The sequence below is a fragment of the Pocillopora verrucosa genome, chromosome 8 (assembly GCF_036669915.1).
Source record: "Pocillopora verrucosa isolate sample1 chromosome 8, ASM3666991v2, whole genome shotgun sequence".
NCBI classification, from domain to species: domain Eukaryota; kingdom Metazoa; phylum Cnidaria; class Anthozoa; order Scleractinia; family Pocilloporidae; genus Pocillopora; species Pocillopora verrucosa.
Genome location: NC_089319.1, coordinates 4,079,363 through 4,095,596, shown reverse-complemented (window position 1 = coordinate 4,095,596; position 16,234 = coordinate 4,079,363). Strand labels below are relative to the sequence as shown.

The window sequence follows — 16,234 nt, the reverse complement described above, 5'->3', positions numbered from 1 at the left end:
CACATCTACCCTAAGTGAGCCATGTTCTACCACGTTAACCCATCTACCCTAAGTTTCTACCATGTTCTACCCCACGTTAACCCCATCTACCCTAAGTTAGCCATGTTCTACCACGTTAACCCACATCTACCCTAAGTTAACCATGTTCTACCACGTTAACCCACATCTACCCTAAGTTAACCATGTTCTACCACGTTAACCCACATCTACCCTAAGTTAACCATGTTCTACCACGTTAACCCACATCTCTACCCTAAGTTAACCATGTTCTACCACGTTAACCCACATCTACCCTAAGTTAGCCATGTTCTACCACGTTAACCCCATCATCTACCCTAAAGTTAGCCATGTTCTACCACGTAACCCACATCTACCCTAAGTTAGCCATGTTCTACCACGTTAACCCACATCTACCCTAAGTTAACCATGTTCTACCACGTTAACCCACATCTACCCTAAGTTAGCCATGTTCTACCACGTTAACCCACATCTACCCTAAGTTAGCCATGTTCTACCACGTTAACCCACATCTACCCTAAGTTAGCCATGTTCTACCACGTTAACCCACATCTACCCTAAGTTAAGCCATGTTCTACCACGTTCACCCACATCTACCCTAAGTTAGCCATGTTCTACCACGTTAACCCACATCTACCCTAAGTTACCATGTTCTACCACGTTCACCCACATCTACCCTAAGTTAACCATGTTCTACCACGTTAACCCACATCTACCCTAAGTTAGCCATGTTCTACCACGTTAACCCACATCTGCCCTAAGTTAACCATGTTCTACCACGTTAACCCACATCTACCTAAGTTTAGCCATGTTCTACCACGTTAACCCACATCTACCCTAAGTTAGCCATGTTTCTACCACGTTACCCACATCTACCCTAAGTTAGCCATGTTCTACCACGTTAACCCCACATCTACCCTAAGTTAGCCATGTTCTACCACGTTAACCCCATCTACCCTACTGTTCTACCCTAAGTTAGCCATGTTCTACCACGTTAACCCACATCTACCCTAAGTTAACCCACGTTGTACCACGTTAACACCCCCACTACCCCCAAGTAGCCATGCTCTACCACGTTACCCCCATCTTCAAGTTAGCCCATGTTTCACCACGTTCACCCCCATCAACCCAAGTTAGCCATGTTGTACCACGTTAACCCCCATGTACTCTAAGTCAGCCATGTTCTACTACGTTAACCCACGTTCTACTACGTTCGCCTTCATCTACCCTCAGGAAAGCATGTTCTACCTCATAATCCCCCATCTACCCTGAGTTAGTCACGTTTTAATCACGTTTACCCTAATCTACCCCATTTTAAGTTCTTGTTTTGGTTGACCGACATATACGTGAAGTTAACCTTGTTTTCCTTTGTTTAGGCCCACTTAACTCAAGTGAGTCTCGTTTAAGTTTGTTCACCCACACATACTCTGAGTTAGGCACGTATTTGCACTTTCATCCTCATGACAACTGATTAGGGTTTCAATATTGATATATTACGATATGATTAGTGGCTTTTTTTATAAAGGCAAAGAGGGTTTTTGATACCGTGAAGCGTAGAAAGTTTTGTTTAAGAAATAGGGGTGTTACGGGTTTGATGGCCTTCTCTCAAGTGGCTCTATTGGTGGCTAGAAAACAGTCAAGCTATATATTTAACTATCAGCAACAAGACTATCATTGCATGGTATTGAAAAGCAACGTTTGGGATATTGTCAACAAGATATTCTTAGAACTAGCAAAAACGAAATGCAGTTCATTATTTGATTCGTCATCAGAAATGTGGGAATATAATTTCCTGGTTAGTTTTAAGTTGCCCTTTATCGTTGCAATTCCTTTAGACTTAATCCTTTTTTCTTCACCTCCTATCTGTCCGTTGCGTCTCCCGTTTCAGTGTAAGATTGCTCGTTTATCGTCAAGTAATTTAAAAACTCATGAGGTAATCATCTGTCCTGAGTTTTATGAATTAAAGGTTATTTAGAAAATAAGGGAGTAGAAAATCAATTAATAACGCAGTTACGAAAAGAATTGATTAATTACTTTCTCCAGGGGAAAACGATACCGTACTCAGGTGTACTTCGCAGAAGTTTTGCTAAGAAATCTCGGGAAGGGTGATGGGGTTCTTGACGATAACATAAATCCCACTTCGAGCATTCGTGTAGTTTGTTTGTTTAAGAGAGAAACACCCCTGATATCACGACAAAGTAAGGTTCTAAATAAAGTATTGCAAGGTTTTATTATTACAGTTATCATTTCTGAGTGAAGGCACTGGAAGAAGGTTTGGAGTGATCATCTCTCACAAAATTGGTCAACTAAAAGTGGGGTCATACCAAAAACTATGTAACTAAGGGTGACTACTATAATGCGGAACTGGCCGGCCAGAACCTTTTTTTTTTTTTCTTTGTCTTTTGTTTTTTTTTGTTTTGTTTTTGTTTTGTTTTTATATCTGTATAAAGGAAATTTCGTCACTAATCAGAGCTGTATATCAGATCGATCATTTTCCGGGCGGTACCGTACGTTATGGTAAATATGGGTAAACACTCTAAAAAAAAAAAGATTTAGAGGCGTATTCACTAGTAATTCCACCGGTTTGGCCAGTCGTTTCTGACAAATGTCAAGCACTCTAAGATATATTTCGATTTAACTACACCAACACTTATTTAGACGTTGAAATTCGTCATTTCTAAGAACCCATCGGTTCTCTCACAACCGATACTCCTATCTCTGGCGAACAACTTTTCGGATCTACCTCCAGCTGGTAGTTCAGCAGTCGAAGAGCAAACTGATGAAACTCTTGGCGAGCCACCAGAGGTCACGATAACTGAAACAATAACTGACCTGTGTACGGATTATGTGGCTCAGTCGATAATAAATGTGGCGTTCAGCATCCAAGATGTTATAAACAATGTTAACGCACAAAGTTGCAATAGAGCATTTGACTCTAGCAGTCTGTTGTACTTGTTGAAATTTTCCAATCTTCTTCATTTAGATGATACTACCGAAAGTAATGATCCCAATATAAGCACCCACACTGAGAATCTTAAAAGGCACCTAGCCGGATTTGGACTAGAGATTGAAAGCGTATCTAAAGACGGGGATTGCGCATTCCGATGCATAATAAGGCAGCTACTTAAAATGGATTCTGACAAAACCAAAGGACCAGAAGATCACCTTCGGTCGCTAAATTTGATGGCCGGTTCTGAAGACGAGGATACATTTACCCCACGACAGCTTTTTGTTGAAGAATTTATTAGAGGGGAGGACGAATATTCGGGATTTGTAGCGGAATCGACAACCACGCTTACAGAAAGAGCTATGAGTTTAGAATGAAAGGTGTGTTTGATCGTGAAATTGGAGACTTGGTGATGAAAGTCTGTTGTAACGTCCTTAAAGTTTCGATTATCATCACTACCTCAAGTCGCTCTACACCTGTCGTTCCATTTGTGCCTGATAGTCCATTGAGTACCACACCTATATACATCGCTTTCCACTATTATGGTGCTGGCCATTATGACGCAACCAACCAAATCTGTACTTCAGGTATGTAAGCCGACTGACGAAATGTTATAATTGAATCCTGGTGGTTGAGTCGTCCTTGCTAGGTTCCCCTGCAATTTATATCAGTTTGTTGCGATAGACGGTTTATGAGAAATAGTCTAATGTAATATACCAGACTACATTTGTCGGGATTATTTTAGTTTGACACTATAATTCCCTCTATTTGCCTATTTACTATACGTTCAACTTCAAATAAAATATATGCCTCGTCAATACCCACACACAAGCTGACATAAGGCAAGTAAATTTATTGACAAATTGAAATCACGATTAGCTTTCATAACGTCCCTAGCTGGTTTTGTCAGTTACCATGACGGGCTTAGCATGGGTTTCTAACGGAAACTTTTGTCGTGTCTTATTTGCATGCATTAAGCTGAGGTCAAAGATGACGAAGACCTGCCGCCAAATAGAAGTTTGATTTGCCATTGTGGACGACATGCAAAAAGGATGCGGGATTCTGTATCCCTGATGCAATAGGGCGCTGTCCATGTGTCCGTCAAAGGCGGCAATGCACCAAAAGATGCAGATGTTTCAACTGCAGAAATAACGCCCGTACACCCGATGGCTGTAGGTGTGGTGAAGGAGAGAGAAACATCAGAAGTGCATGCACCGATGTGCCAGGCCAACGACGATCCAAATGCCCTTGCTATACTTCTGGTAGTTCGTGCTCCGCGGAAAAATGTAAATGCAAGGGCTGCGGGAACTCGTTTGGCAAAAAGAACGGCGGGCAAGAAAGATGTCAAAAAAAAAAGGTCCACCAAATGTACGTCCAGTCCTTCGCCATTGAAAAGGAAACGTACCATGGATTTCTTGAAGGAAAGCAACTCCTTCATTAGGCTAACCTTGGGTAGATGTGGGTTAACGTGGTAGAACATGGTTAACTTAGGGTAGATGTGGGTTAACGTGGTAGAACATGGCTAACCTTGGGTAGATGTGGGTTAACGAGGTAGAACATGGTTAACTTAGGGTAGATGTGGGTTAACGTGGTAGAACATGGCTAACCTTGGGTAGATGTGGGTTAACGAGGTAGAACATGGCTAACCTTGGGTAGATGTGGGTTAACGTGGTAGAACATGGCTAACCTTGGGTAGATGTGGGTTAACGTGATAGAACATGGTTAACTTAGGGTAGATGTGGGTTAACGTGGTAGAACATGGCTAACCTGGGTAGATGTGGGTTAACGTGGTAGAACATGGTTAACTTAGGGTAGATGTGGGTTAACGTGGTAGAACATGGCTAACCTTGGGTAGATGTGGGTTAACGAGGTAGAACATGGTTAACTTAGGGTAGATGTGGGTTAACGTGGTAGAACATGGCTAACCTTGGGTAGATGTGGGTTAACGAGGTAGAACATGGCTAACCTTGGGTAGATGTGGGTTAACGTGGTAGAAAATGGCTAACCTTGGGTAGATGTGGGTTAACGTGGTAGAACATGGTTAACTTAGGGTAGATGTAGGATAGTTTCCCTTCCGCTTTTCTTTTCTTTTCTTTCGGAACAACCTCCGAAAACTTTGTACACCCCCTAAATATTTTCAAAAGTTAAATTTTCTCCATGAAAACACTGGAAATAGGAAAATGTCTTCAACTACGACAGAATGCCTTGGTTTTAAATTCCAGCAGGAGCCCATTACTTAAGGGACAGGCTCCTGATACCAGCCCTATTTTTTTTCTCCCCAAATTTCGCTGAATATTTAACCTCGAGGGCTTGAGCCCGCGTTATTGACCGCATAGCTGTGACACAGCATTTCCTTATTCAGCTTTGTCAGTGAGGGTGGAGGGGGGGGGGGAAACAGGGGAGGTCAGAGTCTCCTGTACCACGTTCTCTTGCCCCCCGTACTTTTGTGCCCCTTTGCCTCCTGACTTCCACCTTCATTGTGTTGCTCCCGTCTTCAGGTTAATCAAGAGGATCAGAAACCCGGGTTAACTTTCAAAAAAATTGCGTTAAAAAGGGAATCACTCCGCACTCTCGGGCGCGCTCACTGAAGCGACATTCCGTTGAAACAAGTTTGCATCATGAGGCAAAATCTTCAGTAATTTGGGATGTGCAGTCGTACGGAGCAGGCTCCCAAGAAGGTCTTCCATGAACGGATTTTTCGTTGCCACACCGAAAAATACTGAAGCCGATTAAAATAGTCTTTGAAGATATTTGACCTGAATGACCCTGAATCGCTTTCTCTGCTGGAGATTTTCGACAGCTACAGGTTACCAAACACTGACACTGAAGTATAAGTGTACATGTGTCATGTTATCTCATGACCTATGACGTAATCAAATTGAAGGGATTTCCAAATTCACCTGAAGTAATGCTGCTTTTCCAGCCCGTGTACAAATTTACGTTTCCTTGCTTCAAAAATTTTCTTTTAAGCATTGGTGGATGTTACATGGAAATTCATAATTTTGCTAGATAAGTGTTTTTGACTAAATAATACCCAGTAATAAACAAAAAAATATCGCATTCTCTATTTCTGCTGCCGCTTCCCGCCCTCTCCCGCCCCCTGTTCTCCCGGACTCCCGCCCCCTCTGTCCCCCTCCACTTGTCAAGACGCCATGAAAAAGGAAGCTGTGCCTACAAATGTAACCCAAGATCTGCTCAGCGGTTTAAAAGAGATCCGCCTAAAAGCGAGATACCGGCCCGCCTTGAGACCGTTTCAATGTTCGCACAAGTGTATTTATGCCCTTCCTTTCACATCAAGTGACAGATCAATCTCTCTTCTCCGCGTTAAAATCTTACAGAAGTTTGCATCCTCTTGTAGTCTAATTATCCGAAGATCCAAGGTCGCCTTTCAAATATCGGATATGCTCAACGTCGAATGTAGTTCCCTGAAAGAACCATTTCGTCGATCGTTATTCTCTCCTCGGCGTTTTCTTTCATCGTGTTCAGAAACCTTTTATTTATGAACTTGCACAAAAGTCGACTTTTGATTTAAAATTCTTTGGCTAGCTGCGCTCTTGACTTGTAGTCGCGTTATGAGAGGCTGAAGGCTGATGGCGTATAGGCTCATGGCAGTGGGTCGCCCTGCGTAGTGCCTTCGGATGATCTCAGTTCCTGTCCTAGTAATAATAATATAATAATAATAATGATAATAATAATATAATAATAATAATAATATAGCCTAATAAAATATAATAATAATAATAAAATAATAATAATAATAATAATAATAATAATAATAATAATAATAATAATGTAATAATAAGGAATGCTTTCGGATAATAATATAATAATATATAATAATAATAATCATGAAATAATAATAATAATATAATAATATACCAGTTAATTTATAATAATAATAATAATAATAATAATAATAATAATAATTATAATAAACCTATGTATTTTCTAACCCTTACTTCGTATTTCCAACCCCATCCAATCCTTTGCTTGCTTCATGATTTTCTTTTTTATTTGAACACATTTGAACACTTTGGACAAAATAACCTAATAAGTTATAACGAAGGAACTACACAATGACATCCCTCGTAATGTTTCAGAGATGATGTTATGTCACTCCTCTAGACAGCCTGAAAACCTTTCAATAAGCGAATTCAAGGAAATTCATGTTTATGATTATTATTTATGGTTTATTACCAGAGAACTTTAGTGAAATACAAATCGTAAATGTATCAACCTTCTAACTAACACGCCATTTCTTGGATTTCAGGAATTTTCGGTGAGTCCCAGAAAATTATTGACAAAACAATTCTTATGGCCTTTCGTGAGGACGGCTCAACTAACCTCCTTTTCCTAGTCAAGATCACTCGCGCCATTCTCTCAACCAATCAGATGCAAAACTAACACCAATCTCAACTTGGTGACTCGCGTTTTCCCGCTCTTCGGGCAGTTTACTTGTTTTTGCCTCGAGCACTCATTGGCTCCTCTTTGCGATAGTTTCTTTTTGATTCTGATTGGTAGTTCTTCTTGCTTTGGTTTTTGATTACGACACTCAATTGAAAAGCGCTCAAATCAAGTCGGGGATTACTATCCAGACATAAAAACAAATTTCCGAGGAATACCCGAGAAAGAATGCATGGTTTAGTCAGGAAAATTAATATTCAGATCTTGACTGGGGAGAAAGGATCAATGCGTTCGGGATAATTTGCCTTGCCTAGCTGGAGCCCAGTGTCCTCTGATCATGAAATCATCCACTAAGACTGTCTAAGTTCTAAATGCTATCTTCTCTCCAAAGGATCCAGTTTAGGTGACGGTCGTCGCGGACCCAAGTGTCTTGAAGGTGAATTTGGCTTTGGTCCATTATGCTGTGGAATAATAAAAACTCTAAACATCGGTGTGGATTTACAGTTGGTCCTAAAGGTCTGGATTTCATAACGTAAGGTTTTCTACGTAAATGTTTAAGACTTAATAGTATATAGAGAGGTAACGTTCTCATCACAGGATCTCGGCCCTGGCTTTTCTTAACTCTTTTCATACACCCCTATACGTTTTGTTTTACCCAAACAGCCATACTAACTAGACAGAAAAATGCATGAGGTAATCGCCTCTTGTTTTACAACAAGAAATTTATTTATCGATCAGCTGAACGAGCCGATCTTCAAGGAAACAAATTTCCTGTGTATCGCCACTTAGTTCAGACAGAACAAAGACAGGATAGAAAGTGGGCTCTCATGTCCCGGCTGGGATCAAGAGGATGAAATGTGTGAGATACTAGCACTATCACGGTCACTCACTACAAAACTGAGGCAGCGTTCAGACACAGTTTTTCTCTTATATCTGCAACCACTTACTTTGAAGTCTTACAAAAGTTACCTGGAGAAAAAGAAGAAAGAAACTAATACAAACCCAGTCCAGAATATCTACAGAAGTGGACGAATTTTTGTATCCCGTCCTCTGAGCGACCTGACTTTCGTTTAATTTCATCTGCGAAAATAAAAACAAGAAGCTACTCAAACAACACATCATCACTGACTTCTCCTTTCCATTTTGGAAGGAACATCAGCAAAACTGATACTATCCATAGTCATTTTAAAAAACAATATACGCCTCGGAAAAAATAGATAGGTAACTGAAAATGTTGATAGATATAGAGAACTAGGACTTGGTGGACCAAAGAATTCTTAGACCGAAAAAAAAAATGTGCCAACACTGTCACTCCAAAAAAGAAGAAAATAGTCACCTGTAGGTCGGCTTTATCCTTCGCCCATTTTCTGACGTTATCTGCCAACTACAGAGACAACGCAAGGAAACCGAGAAAACTATATTAGAGCTAAGTTTATTACCTCTGCGCTGTTTTTTCAGTTTTTTTTTAACCAGACATTAATTTCCTGTGTGTAAGTGTCTGTCTGTCTGCCTTGCCTGCCTGTCTGTCTGTCTGTCTGTCTGTCTGTCTGTCACGGCCTACCGCCCGACAATCCATCCAACGTGACTGACTGACCGTCTAACAGACAATTTAGTGTTGACAATTGTTGAAAACGTAAATTGGCCACCGTAAAGAGTAAAAGGCTGACGTTTGACGTTAGCCCTTCGTCAGAGCGAACGCTCGAAACGTCAGCGGCCTTTTAACTTTACGGTGGCCAATTTACGTTTTCCAGTTGTTGACACTAAATTACCTGCTATACTCTCCCACCGACGCAGCACCACAGTTTCTTTAGAAACTTACCCCCTTTATTCATTTGTCTATCAGACAGTTTTTTGTCTTCCCACCCCCAATGATTGATTGGACTTGACAGAGGATAGCAAAGGATAAAATGGGCAATTCAATAATAAAACTTTGACCACCTTATGACATGTCAGATAAAGCAAACCTCCACACTTCCAAAAAGTGAAGCAATGCAGCTGAGTGCTTCACCTGTTTTTCAAGAGCAACAATCCGTCCCTCCGCTTTCTCAAGTTTTTCAAAAAGTTCCAGTCGTTCCATGTCTGACATCGGTCCATTCTGCAAACAGACAATTCAATTAGACTTTTGCGCAATGCAAGTCTCGTCATGTTTTAAAAACATTTGAACTCTGTCAACGGCGAAAATAAAACCTTTGGAATGAAAAAAAATAAGTGGATCTCATCCTACACCTCTTTACTAAAAGTGTTTATACTACTGTAATCATTACTGTCCTATGAACAAAATAGGAAGTCCATGGACTGATCGAGATTTCCACTCTCAAAAATCGTCATCCATCTGCCTTTTTTACCCCCCGTATATGGCTAAGAAATTTCTCGATCTTCAAGGCAAAATTACAACGTATTAACCTTGGACTTACTTAAAGTCATCTTTAGCCAAGGGCCCACTGTAAATTTTCAATTGAAACTTTACGCCGCTCGCAAAGAACTTGTTTTTTTCCACTAATTAATGGGCAGCCGAAACATTTGGAAACCACATCCATAACGTGGCTCTCTCAGTGAAAGCTTTGTATTAAATGACACTTCCCTGCTAAAAAACCAGTTAACTAGTAATAAAATGCCTTTGATTCAAGAGTGACGCACTTACACTTGCACCAACCACTCGCTGTTCTCCTGGTGATCTGAAACAAAATCAGACAAGCAGTCAGTCACCACTACGTATCCTCCTCAACTGGTAGTTTCATGAAAGGTTCAGTTCCCATGGTAAATTCGTGACAGTCTCCCAGGCATTTATTCCCTTTCTAATCACTTTGACTTATAAGGTTAAAAACTAACGATCCCAACGGATGAAAGAGCCGCTTTCGTCGGCGAATCCAGAGGATTAGAAGTAGGGTCCAAAACGTTATCTCTAGCTGAAGCCGCAATCCGACTGGCAAACCTCACACTGACAAGTTCTCAAAAGTGGATGGAGGCCGATTATCACCGAACGATGTAAGATGGCTGAAAAAGTGCATGTGTACTGAAAAATTAAGTGTACATACCTTGGTTTCTTCAGCTTAGCTTCGGCTGCTTTCAACTGCTCCTGATTACGAGAGAAAAACAAATTATCCAGTAGCTTTCTTTCCACCGAAAAAGTCAGTGGACACAATGTTTGTTTATTTGATCAGTAGGATATATATATATATATATATAGGAAATAGAGTGAGTTTGACAGAAATAGAGTGAGTTTGACGATGGGTTTGGTGGGATTTAGTAAACTGATCCATTTTGATGTGCTCCTGGGAAATGCAAAATGCACAATCCTCGTTTTGAACATGAGATGGGACAAAATGCGCAATTTACATTCCCTTAATTTAATTGACCAAGAGCCAGAAGTGTCAACCGATTGATTTCTTTGGTGACTGTGTGCTCTTCATACCTTGCTGAGAACGCTCCTGGCTATGGGGTCCACTGACCGCCTCCCTGGAAGGGGGGCGATTATTACGCACAGGGCGTTTAAAAGAGAGAGGATTGGGAAGGAGCACTGATATCTTAAAGTAGTTTTTTAGAAGAATGAGCGTTATTCAAACTAAACAGGGCATTTTCGATATATCACAAACATTCAGAGGTTTTTTGGCGCTATCCATCCAGGCCTTGTTTTATCCCACTGCTTCAAATGTGTGCGTGTTTTCAAGGTAAAAAATCACCTCCGCGTGTTTAGCATCCCCAAAAAGGTCAAACTAAAAAAAAAACTATAATAAAATTTATGACTACCTTGTACTGCAAAACCTCTGCCTGTAGTCTGATATTCTCTTCACTGAGTTTTCTGTAAGATTCGCCAGTTTCTGTAGAGACTAATAGGGGATAATAGTTGGTAAATATATGCAGAAAGATGGTAATTTTGAGCTTGGTCGTCGAATAAAGACGAGTTTTGATTTGCCTTAACGCCTTATGAGTAACATCATGTTGGGTATAAGGGTGTGGTAGGTGTGGATGGAGATACCAATGATCTTCTGCTCCAACGGCTATCAATTTAGTTTCGCTTTATGCTACCAACCGAAGCTAGAGGGGCCTGCACGAGAATCACTTATCGGATCTCACGAGTAAATCAGAGACAATATAAAGCCACCTTGATAAGATCATTAGTGTTGAAGTCTTGATTTTGACTGCTCTATGCAAACAAAAAATGACAGCATTGATCTGTGATAAAAATCAGGGTTTAACATGTGAACAGAACAAGTGCAAGGACACGGGCTACAAGGAAAGAAGGAATGTATTTTGCCCACAAGTAAAACACAAAAAGTTTCAAGACTGTTATTTTGGTGTAGTGCTACTTTTAATTCAAAGGACTTTCACCCAATTGTAAGAAAACTTTAACAGTAACTGTTTTTTAGCAACGGCGACGTTGTGTTTCATAGAGGCCGAGAACAAAGGTACAGTAACTCTTACCAAACTTCTGTACCAGCTCAGAATGTGTCACATTATCTAAGTCTTTGGAGCTGACCATTAACCTATATCTCGTATGTTGGCCCAACTCTCTCCTCAGCTTACTGTTGGCTTCCTGAAAGGATCAATTACAACTAAAAACAAACTTAGGCCGCTGTACAGTGCAGCTTATTCAAGCTCGGCTTCTTGACTTACTCGTCCCATAGGTTGCGCGCACAGGCAAAACTCACCATACGCGATCAGAATTTCCAACCTCAAAAGTGATCTAAAAAAACGCTCGAGAAATATCACCTTAAGAATAAATGAAGGCCTTCATTCGGGGACTTTCTCTTTTAACCTGATCGTCCCTTAATAATTTAAAAATTTATCGCAAGGCACACAAGCCTTCTAGAATAAAAAAGTGGTTGAAATGAAAACAACGTTTTTCGCTGGGCTGGACTTGCGCAAACAACGAGTTGAAATTATCAACTCATCTTACTACACTAAACTTACTTACTAAAACAGGACGGTTCCTATTAATCAACAACTAATCACGTCTAAACGTTTGCAATCCTCTCGCACATGCAGGAGATCAGCTGCCATCTTTCTCATTGCTGTTCTGTAACGATCCACCTCCTGCAAATCCCACAAGAAAACACACAATAAAGCTATCCGCAACATGTCTAAATGCTAATGATATTCTCTCAACGTATTTTACAAAAACAAATCTTTATTCTTTTCTTTAATTGATTCTTTACAGAACATTCCATGCTATCCTTAAAAGTGATGGAACTTCAGCGCAGATCTTTTTATTGACACGAAGAATGACTGAAAGGAGAATTCGAACACTTCTGACGTGCTTCGATATTAACGTTAGAGCTAGAAAGCCATGGTTATAGCATTTTAAACTAAACAGTACAGACCAAGCTCTTAAAAACAAGTTAGGGAAAAGAACTGGAAACTTCCGCCTGCCCTCGTCGTCTAGAAAACACATGTGCTCTAGTTCCTTAACAATACTGTATATCGAGATACTAGAAATTTAAATTTTTTCTGATGGCAACAACCATTCATGTTGTTGATTCTGAAATGTGTCACTACTTATTGGAAATATTTTCACATTTGTTCTGGAAATTCATCTTTTTGTGCACGTTCACTATGATATTACCAATACCGAAAAATGAATCTTAACCTACTTTTTGGATACCGAAATTACACCTATACCTTCATTTGGTAATCCATGACAGCAAGGCTGTTGGCGTCAAGCTTGCCTCTGACCTTAAATGAAGAACGCGTACACACACAACCAAAAAAGAAAAGGAAAAAGACTTCCACGTCAAATTCTCATCACTGCATTCTGTTCAAGTAAATCTATCATTGCATAAGAGGTTCATCTTGCTTAAACAGAGACGAGGCCAATTCGACCGTTACAGATAATCTTCAGTCGTGAGGGGTAATTTGTTCTACTGCTACATCAAAGGGAAATTTTACCATTCACGACTACCTGTTGCACAAATAAAAAAAAATCAGCGAAAAAAAAAATTGACGTTAGTGCGCCAAAGGAGCTCTAATTTTGACTTTGATATGCCGACTACTACTTTTTGAGCACTTTACTCATGGAGCTCCAGCCGCGCAATGAAGTTAAAATTAGAACTACGGCAGCGCACAAACGTCAATCTTTTTTCACTGATTTTTGTTATTCGCATAACGGACTTCGCAAAAAGGAGGGACTACTTGTAGTCTATACACAAGGTTTGTCTATACACAAGGTGTTAACAAGCTTGTTCCAGACTATCTTGCTGATATGTTTAAATCACGTTCTCAAGTCCATAATAGACAAACTCGATCATCTGGTGCATTTTGGATATACATTATGTCGCCTGTCAACAGGGCAGCGCTCCTTTGCTTTCAGAGGAGCCAAAAAAAACTCCTTGAATGATAACATTAAGTCCTTAAAATGCCCCAGGAATTTTAGACGTCATCTTGCAATGTTTTATTAAGTTGATATTTATTTTTCATATATATTTTGTGCAATTTTTATTGTATTTACATTTTCAATTAATTTATATATTTGTATTTTTTTGTATTCTAATTGAGCTGAAAAGCCCACTTAGGGAGCTCAATAAAGTGTGTATGTATGTATGTGTAAGTTGTGGGTTTCTTTGTCCACTGTTTCCAGGTAGAATCGGAATTTAGAATGTTAGTATTTGTGGAGGGAGGAAAACCAAAGGATTAGGAGACAAAATTTTGGAGCAAGGATCATAACAAACAACAAGCTTCACTCACATGTGACACCAGGTCCAGAAATTGAACCTGGGCCTCAGCAGTGGGAGGCCATCCCTCTTACCAATACAACATCCTTGCTCCCTTTTTCCACTGTGATATTGTGCAAGATTGCATGTTGTACATGCGATCTGCCCCTGAGCATGCTAGGTAATGAGAGTTTTTTGTTACATTCCCATCTCTATTCGCGCATTGGCCTGGTGAAGACAAAAAGTTTCATCTCCTCTGTGATGGTGATCTGCAATACCGGAATAATTTTCAGTTTCCAGTCACTGGGTATTTCGAGGTAATACAAACCAAAAACAACAAACAGCACAAACCAAACAGATCTATAATCAGGCACTGAATCTTGTAAGAGACAGTATGGAAATAAGATATTTTCTAAATTCTGTCTCTTGCAAAGACTTCATCTGAAAATGAAATTGTACAAACCAAACTGAAGCGGTTGTTGAAGCTAATAGACTGACAGGGGCAAAGGCAAAAAGCTCTAAAGTAGAAATGACCTTTTCATTTGAAATATTTAAAAAGGGTAGAATTAAGAAACATTTTCATATATTTCGTAATTTCACTATTAAAATTTCGATTCGACAGGCCTGGCCTTCGGACGTGTGCACTTGTAAGCATGTTTTTTGATTCAGTCTAAGAAGCGATAAGTTATAACTACTTCATCTCAAAACTTCTTCACTAAGACACCGAAACTGGAAATTATATCATAAGGTCAAAATACCAGCAGAAATTTTGAGAAATCCTTATTTGCTTCGCGCTTCATCTTGGATGTACAGTCTCTCCGCCTCAGTATCTGCGATTGTTGTAACTCTCCACTGCCTTGCTACTCGAAATATTCGCCTGTACAGCGACAGTACTTCCCTTATCAACATTAGCAGAACCGACTTGCAATTTCTTTGAAGGAAACCGTGATCTTACTGCAGCCGAAAACTGCAGCAACCACGTCAATTTTGCGGCGTGTGTTGCGCCATGTTGAATTTTTATCCTTCAGGGTTACACCACTAGCCATATACAGCCTGACTTTTAGGATGATTGGTCATTTTCTTCGGTGATTTGTCTCAATCAAGTATTCGCGAGGTAAACATTGCTAAATACTTCCCAAGATGAGGGGGCGGAAGGTAGGGTTCAGAGACTGAATTCATAGATATATATGTCCCTGGAAGGCCAGTCGAGTGTGGCTCGCCGCAGCTTGTACCTGTCCTGTCCATGTTCAAAAGCTAGCAGTTTTTTAGGGTGCTAAAGGAAACAAAGGCACACAGAGCAACAGAGACGAGATGGGAAGCTTCGGTTGGAAAACCCCGTCTATTTTTTCGTTTAAAGCCTCTCGCAGCTTCACGGCCTGTTTTTCGCAGCTCCGCCGCTTGACGCTTAAAATCGCGCACATAACCGCTAGGTACATGGGCTGAGCTGACACAGGCCATCTTTCGAGGGAAAGTGTCATGGTTTGGCATGCGTATTAAAACACGGAAGCATCTCAAAAGTACGATCAAACTTCGTCTCTCGCCTTTCTGTTCCGGCTTTCATTTATTACGCTACTAAATATATTATCATCAGTGTCTGTTCCGATCGTAAAAGTCCACAACAGAGCTAGTTTCTTTCTCACATTGCTGACAATGTTTGTTGTATAAAACCAACTACTACCTGTCTACAAGGGATTAAGGGAATATGCACACAATTCTAGTTACAACAGGTCTCATTTCTAGAGAGTGTTTCTTTTCGAGGCCTCCACGGGAATAGCTGAAAGGTAAACTAACTTATGGGTGGAGGATTGAAGAATGAAATAGGTTTTATAAATATTATTTTGGACATAACAAAGGAAAAAAACCAACAACAACTTATGGTAGCATATTTATTTGAAAGATTATATTTTCCAACGGAATGACAGAATGCATGTCTTATTTTTGTTATACACGTCTGTACGTTGTGATAGATCTTTCACAACTGTCTCATACTGTTGAGGATCGCGCTTTTTCCCGGCTGGTGAGGCGTATCCCTGTAGATGTTGTCCGAAATACCGCTAGAGTGTCAGCTATAGTGCGTTGGTCTGGAAAACGACATATATATAACTAAGGATTGGGTGTCTAATCACAACCGTCGATTAAAGCAGAAAAAAGATATCCCAAGAAACCGTCGTAAAACTCCAAGTTAAAAAAGATAAAAAAAAAAACACACAAACTACCC

At 40.1% G+C, this 16,234-nt stretch overlaps 2 protein-coding genes across 3 annotated transcripts in view; both read right to left on the bottom strand.

Moving 5' to 3' along the window:
• The window catches only part of LOC131792916 (uncharacterized), a 153,706-nt gene that overhangs the window by 55,056 nt on the left and 82,416 nt on the right, over positions 1–16,234 (bottom strand). The window lies entirely within an intron of this gene.
• On the bottom strand, positions 7,682–13,636 carry LOC136276821 (coiled-coil domain-containing protein 33-like). Its single transcript, XM_066170722.1, has 11 exons — positions 13,607–13,636; positions 12,989–13,042; positions 12,323–12,403; positions 11,792–11,903; positions 11,117–11,196; positions 10,405–10,445; positions 10,011–10,044; positions 9,378–9,464; positions 8,706–8,753; positions 8,372–8,449; positions 7,682–7,830 (listed from the first exon to the last, which is right to left on the bottom strand). Exons 1-11 carry the CDS (start codon positions 13,634–13,636, stop codon positions 7,744–7,746), a joined length of 732 nt encoding a protein of 243 aa, XP_066026819.1. The 3' UTR covers positions 7,682–7,743.